Genomic DNA, 14,098 nt, shown 5'->3' with positions numbered 1-14,098 from the left:
AGAGGTAGAGGACGATGACTTTGGTAGTCCAGCCTTTTACTGGGGAAACCGGATATAAAGTTCAAGGTGGTAGGGCTAACTCTTGTCGTAGCTAATGATTTTTAGTTTGTCACATTGAGACAGCTTGTACTTCATGCTGCATAAGGAATCAATCTGAATGCCTGGACTTGTTTATGTTCTGGACATTTTATATAGTAGGTGCTTAGTGTAGATTCCACTTATGGACAGATACTAAATACTGTTCAGAAATATGTACAGTTATCACTTCAGCTCTTTACTGTGAAGTTGATTCTGTTTCTATTTTGAAGTCATGTATACAGGTTAGCTGAACTCAGCACTTTCCTGGGACATGGCTCTCATTTTAATAGAGGGGAAAGACTTCACAATTCAAGTATGCCTAAGACTCTGCAGAAAAGCAACTTGCTATTGTCTGTGCCCTAATGAGCTTATTTTATAGCATGTACACATGTGTGCATATGTGTGTGTAACAAAGTAAAGTGATTTCTACTTAATTATTTCATGAGGGACCCAGTTTCACTATATACAGGCTGGGTCTAGCACATATAGAAGGCCTTAATGTTAAAGACAGTAAAAGACCTGGGGTGCAGGGTCTGCTTGGGATTCTCTCTCTCCTTCTCTCTCTCTGCCCATCCCCTGCTCACACTCTCTCTCTCAAAATAAAGAACTTAAAAAAAAAAAAAAAAAGACACAGTATCTTTACAAAAATAAACCACACAAATAATAGTGGGAAGCAGCACCTTAAAAAAAAAACCAGAATTATATTCAAGCAGCAGAATCTGATTAGAACTTGACTCAATATATAAATATGCCCTAAAAATCTGTGTCAAAACACATAAACCAAGGCAATCTCATACCCATCACCAGAGAATTCAGGCAGCTACAAAGAAACAGAACAGGGAGAAAGGTGCCCTGCCCAGAGACAGAAACCATCTAGTCCAATGCTCAGAGCAAATACAGTTCTGCTTTACCAAGGGCAACACTTTGTGCCACTTAAAGCATCCAGATAGGACTACATCCAACTAGGGAGTTTCTGCACGACAAAGAAAGCCAGCAACAAAATAAAAAGGAACCTACAGAACAGGAGAAAATGTTGGCAAAGCAGGTATCTGATAAGGGGTTAATATCCAAACTAGATAAAGAACTCATACAACTAACAGCAAAAAGCAAACATGGGCAGAGGATTGACTATTTTTCCAAAGAGGACAAAGATGATAATAGGTACATGAAAAGGTGCTCAACCATGAAACTGCAAGTTAAAATCATAATGCAAAATCAACTCACACTTACCAGAATGGCTATTATCAAAAACACCAAGAAATAATACATGTTGGTGAGGATGTGAAGAAAAGGGAACCTTTGTGCATAGTTGATGGGAATGTAAATTAGTGTAGCCACTATGGAAAATGATATGGAGGTTCCTCAAGAAATTAAAAAACAGAACTACCATATGATTCAGCAATTCCACTTCTGAGTATTTATTTGAAGGAAAAAAAAAAAAACACTAACTCAAAAAGACATCCACACCCCCATGTCCACTGCAGCAGTATTACTGTCCTGCAGCCAACACATGGAAGCAACGTAACTGTCCATCAGCTGATGAATGAATTTAGAAAATGTGGTATATGTACATAAAATGGAATGTTACCCAGGCATTAAAAAAAAAAAAAAAAAAGGAAACCTTGCCATTTGCAACAGTACAGATGGGACTATAAATGTATTAGGCTAAGTGAAATAGGCCAAAGACAAACACTGTATGAATCCAAAACAAAAACCCAAATCCACAGAAAATGGAGAATAAATTAGTGGCTGCCAGAGACATGGGGTGGGGAATGGGCAAACTGGGTAAAAGTAGTCAAAACTTTACAAACTTCTAGTTATAAAATAAGTCCTAAGGATACAAGGTACAACATGTTCATTACAGTTAATACTGTGCTGTATTGTATACTTGGAAGTTCCTAAGACAATAGATCTTTAAAGTTCTCATCCCAAGAAAAAGTTTGTAACTTTGTGTGGTGATAGATGTTAACTAGACTTACTATAGTGATCAATCAAACCATTATGCTGCATACCTGAAATATATGTCATTTATAGGTCAATTTAAAAAAATGTCAGTGGGGTGCCTGGGTGGCTCGGTCAGCTAAGTGTCTGACTTCGGCTCAGGTCATGATCTCACAGTTCATGGGTTCGAGCCCTGCATCAGGTTATGTGCTGGCAGCTAGCTCAGACCCTGGAGCCTGCTTCCGGTTCTGCGTCTCCCTCTCTGACCCTCCCCTGCTCACGCTGCCTCTTTCTCTCTCTCAGAAATAAATAAAACATTAAAAATTTTTTAAAAATTGTCAGCATCTACCATGACCGTGAGGTCATGACCTGAGCCGAAATCAAGAGTTGGATACTTGGACACTCAACTGACTGAACTATCCAGGTGCCCCTGCTAAATGGAATTTAAATAAACACTTAAAAAAAAATTGTCAGCATCCAAGTCACATCTCTATCTTCTTTTGATACTACTGCTTACTAAACATGAGCTTCTTAAAATGATACCATCTTTGAATGAACAGTGCTTACTAAATGCAGTTAGGCTCAAAGGTACCCAGTAGACTTTTAAGTGTATTTTTTAAGTAGGTGTGTTTATGTGTATGTATATGTTTTTATTTATTTATTTACTTACTTACTTAGTAAGCTCTGGGGCTTAGACTCATGACCCCAAGATCAAGAATCACATGGGGCGCCTGGGTGGCTCAGTCGGTTAAGCNCACATATGTCACTGCCTCAGCCGGCCAGGCAACCCCTGCATGTACATCTTGCTGTAAATTAGTTAAGTTGACACTGAGGTCTCACTTATCTGTTAACCCTGACATCCATATTCAGCAGCCCTGATCAACCCACAGGCACTGACAAGACCAAGTCTGAGAAACTCAGACTGGGAGGTCTCCCTCTATCTGCTGCACCTCTACACATCTATTCAAAGCTTTTACATTTGATAATTTTCAGAAAGCATATTTGGTAAAACTGAGTGTTCTTAAGGTTATTCTTGGATATGTCTTACCAATATTCCTGTATATAAAAAGGTTAGAAATCACCCTCTCTAAGCAACAGAGAATGAAGAAAAGCCCTACTACATACAGCCGAAGCAGTCTCTTTGCTTTCAGTTAAAGCTCTCTCCAGGTCGCTCAGACTCTCTAATTTGGTGTTTTTCTTCTTTCCACTTGGCAAGGGTTCCTTTAACTTTCTCTGCTTCCTCTTCAATCCCAAAAGGCCAATGTCACATCGAGGACACAGCACCTAATGTGGGACCAAGCACAACCACAGGTGAAATGGACTTCAGATGAAGCATGAGAAGTCCTCAAAGAAAAGTCTAAGCAGTGGAAATGATGTAAATTTCTTCCTTCGTATCTAACATTTTCTTTGTAACATGCCGCCCTGAAGCCAGAAAACTCTACTCTTCAAGAAAGGAAGAAAGGAAAGAAGGGAAGGAAGCGGGAGGGAGGGAGGAATTTCACAAAAGATTGGCTTTGATTCTAGATTGGATTAAACAATAAGTTAAATGCGATATATACCAATTCAGTCATAATGAGCTACCAGCCTCAGCTTACAAAAAATACAAAAAGTGCAACTATAGCACTTTATGAAAGGTGAATGAGATCATTTACAGGCTTATTAAATGCAAATGGTGAAGCATGGCCAAGGTTAAAAACCCAATTTCAATACAGATTGAGGAACTTCAACATGAAAAATGTTCTTCTTGAAACACCAAATGCTATCCTAAACATATTCAGGTAACATTTAAAGGTTATTTCACTGGAAGTTTAGAAGAATCTCTCTGGCTCTACTGACAAAAGTAACTCATAGAATGATAGATCAATCAGTGATGTTACCTTTTGAGGAAATGGACTCCATGTTCTACAAGCTAAGAGATCTCAGGTCTTGTAGAAGGGCTGGTTGAAAACTTACCTCTAAGAGAGAATATGGAGAATTCTCAGTCAAGAATGTATTAGCAGCACATTCTTTCCAAGCCTGGACCTCAGCTACTAGTAATTCCAGTCTTGGTAAAGAATTCAGATGTACCGGGATAGATCGGCCTCGTGTAACAAGTTCTATGAGTGTGTCTAACACTGGCACACGTCCTCCAACCTAGTAAATCAAGAAAAATTGTAGCATCTTAGAAAAAACAATACTTCTCTGTAAAGTGGGAAAAGCATGATTCAGATGAGGCCTACATTTGGACATGTTAAATTCATACATGGAGATGAACAAAACCTCCTGCTGATCAACAGCAATGGGATTAGGGGTGACCTGTGTTCCTTCACTTAACAAAGAATTGAAGGACCTAGTTTGTGCTAGGCCCCAAGGATACAACTATGAACATGCATACTCTGTGATCCCTTTGTTCTGACTTTTTATGCCCTCCTAAATTCACTTGTCATCTTGGTCCCTATAGATAGCTTGAAAAAAATTAAACAGAAATGTAGACTTGCAATAACTCAAAAGGTTTTCACACTGACTTAGACAGAGAAAGGCAACAGTATTTTTCCAATCCATCCTATGATAAATTAACCCGGTATAAATTACTGAGAAAACTGGGGTGCCCAGGTGGCTCAGTCAGTTAAGCTGTCCAACTCTTGATTCTGCACGATTCATGAGTTCGAGCCCCACATCAGAGGGCCCCTCTGTCAGCACAGAACTTGCTTGGTATTCTCTCTCTCCCTCTCCTCTCCCCCTCTCTCCTGCTCACGCACACATGCATGTGCATTCTCTCTCAAAAATAAACTTTAAAATTATTCAGAAAACTAAAATGAGGTGAAAAGTCCCATTGCTTCTCAAATTTAGTATATGTTAAAAGTCATCAGGAAAGCTTGTTTAAATAGTTTCTTGGGCCCCATTCCCAGATATTCTGATTAAGGTCACCAGGGAAGAGTCCATAAATTTGTATTTCTTAACAAGTTTGCAGGTGATGCTGATGCTGTTGGTCCTGGGACTTTGAAAATGAGATGCCTAAACTGGAGAAGAATGAAAGGGTTAGGTTGCAGGGTGGGGGACACTGACGTAGCTCTCATACAACGGTAAATCTTAGCATCACTAAGTAGGTCATCCAAATATGTCTCCTGATGTGATGCAATATGAAGTATACAACATCACCTGTAATGCTGATACTGTTCTAAGTAAAAAAAATATTTAACCTGAATCCATCAAGGCTAAGAAACTCACTTCTAATTTACAGGAAATACAGAAGATAAAACACACCACAAAGAAATAACCACACAAATCCAGACGGTAGAACTTATCACAAGGTAACTGTTCTTGACACTGACGTGAAAAACGGTAGGGTAGGGAGGAAAACACTGCAAGATTCATTTAGGTGCAATGTATGGTTATGGACTAGATAAACAACCAGAAGGGACATTCTTGGGGAAAATGGGGAAGTGAATATAGACTAGGAAGCTTGATGTTTCACTGCTTTTGATATTTATTCTTATAGGACTGGAACGGTAGGGACACAAGTGTTCTGCTGGACACTTAAAAACGTGACTCACAAATTACATGCTAGCTTATAATGTTCAATGTAGAAATAAATGTATAAATCTGAATACTGGATAACATTATAAAATACATAATCCACTAAATATGAAGAGGATCCTTGTTGTCAGTCACATCTCTCCATTATGTCCTTAAGCATATGATGTAAGTAAAGGCCAGGCTATTATTTCAGGAATGGAGCAAAACTTGCTTTTTGCCCTTGGGGGCACTAGTGAAAACACGCTAGTAAGTAATATATACGTTACAGAATATGAACAGAGTATAAGCCATCCAGAAACATGGCCTCTTTCTGATTTCACATGCTTATCTCTCCTCATTATTGCAGTGACCTCACCTTACCTTTCTGGCTGCTATCAATCATAAATGAAAGGGAGGACCAAAACTAAAACTAATCACTGTAGTTCCAAACATCATTAACTAGAAGCTGCATCTAAAACTCCCATTTAGGAAGTCTGTGTACACAGTAAATACTTCCCTTGGTTTTTTTCTTTGGCGAATTGGAGTCACCCCTTAATTATGTAATAATATTTATCAAAAAATCTATCTTCTCTTCCCTTTTAACTAAATAGATACCCAGATATTTTGTTGCAAACATTTGGCTAAAACTATGTGGCTTGGCATTTCTTATTAAAAACCGATCAATTAGCACTAGTTAAAATTAAACAAGTATTCAGAAAAGCAGACAGTATTTTATTCTTAGAATTCAATGGCTTCAACAAAACAGGTCTTGAGGCTCAAGAATGAGATAAACTAAATTTTTAAAAACCTAGCTCATTAAATAATTCAAAGACCTTTTTTCCTCAATAGGTCCCATTATTAGACTTACTACTGATTTACAATGATTACAGAGATGAAGGAAGACACTCCCCACCAACCACTTTTCAAATGAAGTTATCCAGCTTCATTTGTACCTTGATAATGCTACAAGTGAATTTAATTCTCTTCTTTCTTTATAGGCAAGTCCTTAAATATAACATAACATCTAACATAGGACCACATATACTTGGTGCTAATTACTTTGAAACTTGTTAAGTTTCCTTTCTTTTGTAGGGATCAGAAAGTGCTTTTGTTTAAGTCACTACTTGGTGAAAACTTCTGCACCTTGGGGCCTAGTTTGGCCACGTAATCAAACAACCAGAAACAAACCAACAAGAGACAAATGTACTTATCAAAGATTGGAAACTACCTTTCTCACCCTTTCACAAAGATGGCACCAAAGCCAAAAATAAAGAGGCCCCTGTCCCTCCCAAAACCAAAGCAAAGGCTGTGAAGGCCTCTGAAGGCCAAGAAAGTGGTGCAGAAAGGTATCCACAGTCACCAAAAAAACCCCAAAAAACAAACAAAACAACAACAACAAAAAAATCACCTACATTCCAATGGCCCAAGACACTGGGGTCTCCAAAGGCAGCCCAAATATCCTTGAAAGAGCACCCCCAAGAGAAACAAGTTAACCACTATGCAGTCATCGAAGTTCTCCCTGACTACCAAGTTAGCCATGAAGAAAATAGAAGACAACACCACACTTGTGTTCACTGTGGATGTCAAGGCCAACCAAGCACCATATCAAACAGGCTGTGAAAAAGCTCCAAGACATTGACATGGATAAGATCAACATCCTGATCAGGCCTGAAGAGAAGGCATATGTTTGACTGGCTCCTATGTTGCTTTGGATGTTGCCAACAAAACTGGAATCATCGAAACAGAGTCCCGCTGCCTAAACCTAAATATTTTAACCAAAAAAGAACTATTTTTTTACTCCCACAGAGAGAGAGAGAGAGAGAGGAAGGAAGAAATGAAGGAAGGGAGGGAGGGAGGGAGGGAGGAAGGAGACAAAGGAAGAGAGAAACTACTTTTCTCCACAACTTCAATTTTAGCTTTTTCTCCAATCCTCAACCAAGTACTCAAGTTTGTTAAGAGAGGCTCCTAAGCTCCCAGAAAAAGTTAGTTGAATTATTTAAACTTTAAATAATAAAATTTGAGCCAAATGTTCAGGATAACAGGTGGTAGGTAAGTACACCTACATAAGTTTGAATGTAATCATGACGCCTGGGTGGCTCAGTCAGTTAAGTGTCTAATTTCAGCTCAGGTCATGATTTCATGGTTTCTGAGATCGAGCACTGCATCAGGTTCGGCACTGGTGGCGAGGAACCTGCTTCGGATTCTCTCTCTTGCTCTTTCACTGCCCCTTCCCCACCCATACTCCCTCCTCCCCCCTCAAAATAACTAAACTTTTTTTAAAAGTTTGAATATAATTATGAATTCGGCCACCAAAAACACTGAATCTGTGTGGTAAGATTCAACACAACATCCTTTTACATTTTTCAATCACTGCTCTTCTTAGATGCACTTACACACCCAAGACATTTTTTTCTTAAACCAACCTGCAGGGCCTCTACATCCTGAAGCCAGTCTCTGGCTTTCTGCACCGAGTCTTTCAGAGCCACACCATTTGGCAGATAAGCGGGGATCTCCTCAATCTCCTTAACTGCTGTAGCCAGGCTATTCAATGAATGCCGAGGTCTACAAAAATGAAATGTAAGAACTACTTAATATGTTATATGGTGGTTCATTTTTCTTAAGGTTTCCTAAAGAAACTAGAAAACCCATTTCCAAGGAAATTCAGTATAACAAATACTTATCTTTTTCAAATGTCAATAGCTACTAGATATCACAACTTAACTAAAGTTTCAAATGTCTGCATATAACTTAAGAGCATCCTAAGATAAAAGAAATGACTCAGTAAAGCATTTAAGTTCTACTTATTCCTGACTTTATGCTGGTATAAGCACAAACTTTTCATTTGCAGAAGGTAACTTAGCAATAAATTAGTGTTTTACTACATATACTGTCAAGACTCATAAATTTCGTCAGGAAAATTTTAATTCTCCAGGGTATCAACACACCAAAAGCATAGTATCAAACATGTCTCTCTGCTCAATGACCACTATTTTAGGACTACAAAAGAACATCTACAAACACCTATTTTTTAATACTGTCAACTGGACCTGCAAAGATCAGACAGAAAGCAGAATTAGGGAGGGGTCGATCTTTCTCCACTCAGATGGTTTGCCTGAGTTGAATCAAATCTCTCAAACATAGATAAGGTATCCCGAATTACTAAGCAACAGCACAAAGGCACATTCCTATTCCTGTTGGTAATTACTGGCACTACCTTCATTTTAGGGAACAGTGCATATTAACTCTCAGACATTTCAAAAAAACTCCTAGCGTTCTTGTTAACTGTGGGTTTAAATAGTTTTCCACTTATTTGTAAAACTTATTCTCTCAAAGATGGTATCATCAGAGTCCAAAGTCCATTTGAATTGTTCACTTCACAATCAGTGAAGAAGAAATTAGTATTTTTACCCAAGTTCCAAAGCAGCCCCAAATATCTCAGCTTTTTTCTTTTCTACATGTATTCTGTATCCACAACTGCAGCTTCTGAACATTTGTCACACGCCAACCATTGTGCTCTCCTGCTCTCAAATGGATATTATTACCCAACCCTCCCGAGGAGAGAGGGGAGTTTGCCTTTTCACCTGGCTTTGAGAAGACTCTTGGCTTTGTCATCCCAGTGCTCTGACACTGTAAGCAGCTCCTGAAGCCGGGCCATCGCTTTTTCCACTGCCGAGTATGGGGCTAGGCCCACCCCTAGGTCTATGAGACGTCTCATATCATCTAGTGTAAGGGAGCTGGGGTCTAGGCAAGCTTGCTGCACCTCTTCTAGCCAGCGGGCCTGCTCCAGACGGACACGCATCTCAGCAAGCTGTGGAAGTTCAACATCAAATTCAAAGCTGACATCTAGCAAGTCTTGCAGCTCAGCAGCACTGGGCATTTCCTCAGAGAGCAATTTCTGGCTATGCTGTTGGAAATCTTCTACACGATTCAAGAGATCCTAAAAAAACACAGGTTGTTGTATCAAAATAGTAATTTCAGTAACTGGCTTCTTTCATACTTAGAATCTTCAATACATAATTCAGTGTGACGCTCCTTCCATCTCATGTGATTTTAGCAATAATATGGGTAAATGAGATAATATATAAACCAACTGACAGCTAAAACTAGTGACTACCACAGACTTTTTTACCAACTGCAAGTAGCAGCAAGTGGTCACTTTCAAGGTAAAAATTTCCGACTTTATTTCTCCTTTCTGGGCCTGTTATAATCTCTATCCACACACACTCACACAAAACACTTAAGTAGGTTATTACAAACATCTGCAAATAAATATACAAATTACCCAAGAAAGGTGACTTAATGTCAATTGAGTTTATTTACAAAATACAGTGAAACCTTGGATTGCAGGTAACTTGTTCTGCGAGTGTTTCACAAGACAAGCAAATATTTCTAATAAATTTTAACTTGATAAATGAACAAGGTCCTGTAATAATAGTAGTACATAACGCCAAATGTCACATGACTACAACTGACACAATGGTTGTTGAAATTTGCTTTGATGTATGAGTGCATTGGATTACAAGTACGTTTCTGGAATAAATTATGCTTGCAAACCAAGGCTCAACTGCATAGGATTACCAAAGTACTTTCCCACAGTTCCCTCTATAGTTACCTTTAGCAAAGGCGTTTGACTGAGGACACATGGAAGAGCATACAGTTGTGTCACAAACTGTCTGAGCTCATTCACAGTCAATTGATTCTGGGATTTTCCTCCACCAGATCGATATCTGTGAAGACAAAGGCCCGAGGAAGCCATGAGAACATAATATAGTCACCATTCCCAGATTCAATGTCACAGGAATACAGGACAGAAGGAAGAACCAATTCACAACAGGTTCCCAAGTAGAGCCACCTAAGAGTGCAAACTCAAATGGAAGTACACACCTCGTTTGCCTTTTGCCATTCAACAGCTGCTGTGCAACAGAAGCACACTTCTCCGCGTCCTGTGTGACTAAGCGAAGGTGGCGCAAAAGATCATTGTCAGGGAATTTCTTCATTTCAGATTCCTCAATTAAAGCCTTAAAGCTGACAAGGCCTGAGAATAAACAAAAGGTCGTTTCTGTAATCATTATGTGTATTACAAGTGGTATGACACACAAAGGAAGAGTTTGCTTTTGTCAGTTATCTAAAATACATGCAGCGTTTTAAGATGTTAACAGATTTGTTCATCTGATTTTTACTGTTTTGGCTGAGTGTAGAGTGTTTCTATTTACTTATTTTTTAAGTCTCTTTTATCTATTTTTAAGTAGTCTCTATGCCCAATGTGAGGCTTGAACTCATGACCTGGAGATCAAGAGTCGCATGCCCTTCCAAAGGAGCCAGACAGGTGCCCCTTTACAGTGTTTTAAAATAGTGCTTAGAGTTGCTCTTCAATATGGAAATATTCAGACCTGAAATGTTTAAGATATGGGAAACAACAGATTTGTCAAAACAAAGCAAAACGCAGATTCTTATTGTCGCACAGACCACTCCTATCTCCTGCACTTCCATCCTGCTGTTGGCACAAGTATCCAGTGTGCTCAGGGACAATGATATTGAAACCTTCCCCTATATAAAAGAAGAGCAGATTTACCTGTTGGACTACAGAAAGGAAAGAAAAGTAAAACACTTTGAAAAAGATGGGGGCGGGGCGCCTGGGTGGCTCAGTCAGTTAAGCCTCCAACTTCAGCTCAGGTCATGATCTCACCGTTCGTGGGTTCAAGCCCTGCGTCGGGCTCTGTGCTGACAGCTAGCTCGGAGCCTGAAGCCTGTTTCAGATTCTGTGTCTCCCTCTGTCTCTGACCTTTCCCTGCTCACGCTGTCTCTCTTTCTCAGAAATAAATAAAACATTAAAAAAAGAAAGAAAAAAGACAGAGATGGGGGCAGGGGCATGCCTGGGGGGTTTAGCTGGTTAAACATCTGACTCTTGGTTTCCACTCAAGTCATGATCTCACGGTTTTGTGAGCTTGAGCCCTAAGTCGGGTTCTTTGCGGGAAGCATGGAGCCTGCTTGGGATCTTCTGTTTCCTTCTCTCTCTTGCCCCTCCCCTGCTCATGCTGTCTCTCTTTCAGAAAGGGGGGGGGGAAGTAGGGACTTTTAAGGTAATAATAATGAGAGACAGAAACTTTAATCAGCACTAAAAAGTAATAAACCACTGGGGTGCCTAGATGGCTCAGTTGGTTAAGCATCTGACTCTGATCTCAGGGTTCTGAGTTCAAAAGCCTTACGCAGGGCTCCACACTGGATGCAGAGCCTAAGTTACTTAAAAGAGAAAAGGGGTGGGAGCAGTGATAAACCAAAGATAAACTTCTAATTTAATAACATGCTACCTTTGTCTTGAGGTCTAGTTTTAATTTTTTTTTAATGTTTATTTATTTTCAGAGAGAGAGAGAGAAAGAGAGCCCGCCCACAAGTGAGCAGAGGAGGTGCAGAGAGAATCATAAGCAGACTCCCTATCAGCACAGACCACAATATGAGCCTCCACGTCACAAACCACGAGATCATGACCTGAGCTGAAATCAAGTCTTGGACACTTAACCAAGTGCCTTAAGACCTAGTTTAAAAAAAAAAAAAAAGTTTTCCTAGGTTCCATATACAAGAAGAAATATTTTTGTTCTGACCCAAGAGGTGTAAAAGTTATTGTTTCCAAATACTATGATCTTTGCTAAATATACAATCTTGTACAATTCCCATATCAAGATTTTCCTTTGATGTAAAGGGCATCTGCCTCATCCACTAGTGGCTTTATCTTTCTCTGCTAACACTCCATAAATCAGCGTCAAGTTGTTTCAAGTAATCAGTTCCTTGGTAACTATGTTGGCTACATCACAAGCAGTCCCAATCTGCCAATCACCAAGATACCACATACTTTTCTTTTTGTTAATCTTTGCCTCCAAAGCTTCATTCACATTCAGGGCCCATTCGTTGTAAGATTCTGCTCGAAGCTTCAATGCATTCATCATGGGGTAGAGATCATCCAGAGTGTATCTATACCTGGAAACAGCAGACTTGGTTTTGAGATGTTTGGGTTTGGAGAAAATCATGCATTTTACATGCAGTACTTCAGCCCTGGAGCAGGGATGTCACAGAGCTTTTATGAAGGACTTAGGGTTTTCCACAGAAAAGATCATTCTTCCTACTCACCTCAGTTTATATTTATAAGGAGGACAGGAACACAATTCTTTCACATGATGCAGGCAAACAAGCAAACCAGGTTTACAAGAGCAGGAGATGGCAGACATGAAGCATGTGGTTTTGCATTTTATACACTGACGCTCATCATCTGGCAACAGCTCAAAATCCATTCTTTCCGAATCAATTACTCCCTAAAATAAAGTGTACTTTAGAGACCTCTGAAGGATAATATAATCCACCAGCCCCCAAGTCAAATACATAATAGCTGAGTTTTTTAAAAAGTGGGTGAGGTGGCACAAAAACAGACACACAGACCAATGGAATAGAATAGAGAACTCAGAATTAGACCCACAAATGTATGGCCAATTAATCTTTGACAAAGCAGGAAAGAGTATCCAAAGGAAAAAAGACAGTCTCTTTAACAGATGGTGCTGGGAGAACTGGACAGTGACATCCAAAGAATGAAACTAGATCACTTTCTTACACCATACACCAAAATAAACTAAAATGGATAAAGGACCTGAATGTGAGACAGGAAGCTATCAAAACCCTATAGGAGAAAGCAGGAAACAACCTCCTTGACCTCCACTGCAGCAATTTCTTACTTGACACACCCCCAAAGGCAAGGGAATCAAGAGCAAAAATGAACTATTAGGACTTCATCAAGATAAAAGGCTTCTGCAAGGCAAAGGAAACAATCAATAAAGCTAATAGGCAACTGAAGGAATGGGAAAAGATAGTTGCAAATGACATCAGATAAAGGGCTAGTATCCAAAATCTATTAAGGAACTCACCAAACTGCACACCCAAAAAACAAATAATCCAGTGAAGAAATGGGCAGAGACATGAACAGACACTTCTCCAAAGAGGACATCCAGATGGCCAACAGACACATGAAACAATGCTCAGCGTCCCTCATCATCAGGAAAATGCAGATCAAAACCACACTGAGATACCACCTCACGCCGGTCAGAGAGGCTAAAATGAACAAATCAGGAGACTCTAGATGCTGGCGAGGATGTGGGGAAACAGGCACCCACCTACACTGTTGGTGGGAATGTAAACTGGTACAGCCCCTCTGGAAAACAGTGTGGAGGTTCCTCAAAAATTAATAGAACTCCCCTATGACCCAGCAATAGCACTGCTAGGAATTTACCCAAGGGATACAGGAGTGCTGATGCATAGGGCCACATGTACCTCAATGTTCGTAACAACACTTTCAACAATAGCCAAATCATGGAAAGAGCCAAAATGTCAACCAACTGACGAATGGATCAAGAAGATGCGGTTTTTCTATACGATGGAATACACTACATGACAATGAGAAAGAATGAAATCTGGCCATGTGTAGCAACGTGGATCGAACTTGAGGGTGTTATGCTGAGCGAAATAAGTCAGGCAGAGAAGGACAGATACCATATATTTTCACCTGTAAATGGAACAGGAGAAACATAACAGAGGACCATGGGGG

General features: G+C 39.7%; 1 protein-coding gene across 3 annotated transcripts in view; it reads right to left on the bottom strand.

Moving 5' to 3' along the window:
• Window positions 1-14,098, bottom strand: part of KDM5B (lysine demethylase 5B) — a 72,940-nt gene that overhangs the window by 11,218 nt on the left and 47,624 nt on the right. For all 3 annotated transcript variants that reach the window (XM_077772099.1, XM_077772098.1, XM_077772100.1), the window contains exons 15-22: window positions 12,637-12,818; window positions 12,362-12,486; window positions 10,399-10,549; window positions 10,127-10,241; window positions 9,096-9,451; window positions 7,938-8,076; window positions 3,973-4,152; window positions 3,145-3,303 (exon numbers count right to left, since the gene is read on the bottom strand). In XM_077772099.1, coding sequence (XP_077628225.1) covers window positions 3,145-3,303; window positions 3,973-4,152; window positions 7,938-8,076; window positions 9,096-9,451; window positions 10,127-10,241; window positions 10,399-10,549; window positions 12,362-12,486; window positions 12,637-12,818 — 1,407 coding nt within the window. The remainder of the gene's footprint in view (window positions 1-3,144; window positions 3,304-3,972; window positions 4,153-7,937; window positions 8,077-9,095; window positions 9,452-10,126; window positions 10,242-10,398; window positions 10,550-12,361; window positions 12,487-12,636; window positions 12,819-14,098) is intronic.

This window comes from Crocuta crocuta, unplaced genomic scaffold (assembly GCF_008692635.1).
Source record: "Crocuta crocuta isolate KB4526 unplaced genomic scaffold, BGI_CrCroc_1.0 scaffold318, whole genome shotgun sequence".
Lineage (NCBI taxonomy): Eukaryota > Metazoa > Chordata > Mammalia > Carnivora > Hyaenidae > Crocuta > Crocuta crocuta.
The sequence above is the reverse complement of the archived record's forward strand: the minus strand, read 5'-3'. Positions and strand labels throughout refer to the sequence as shown.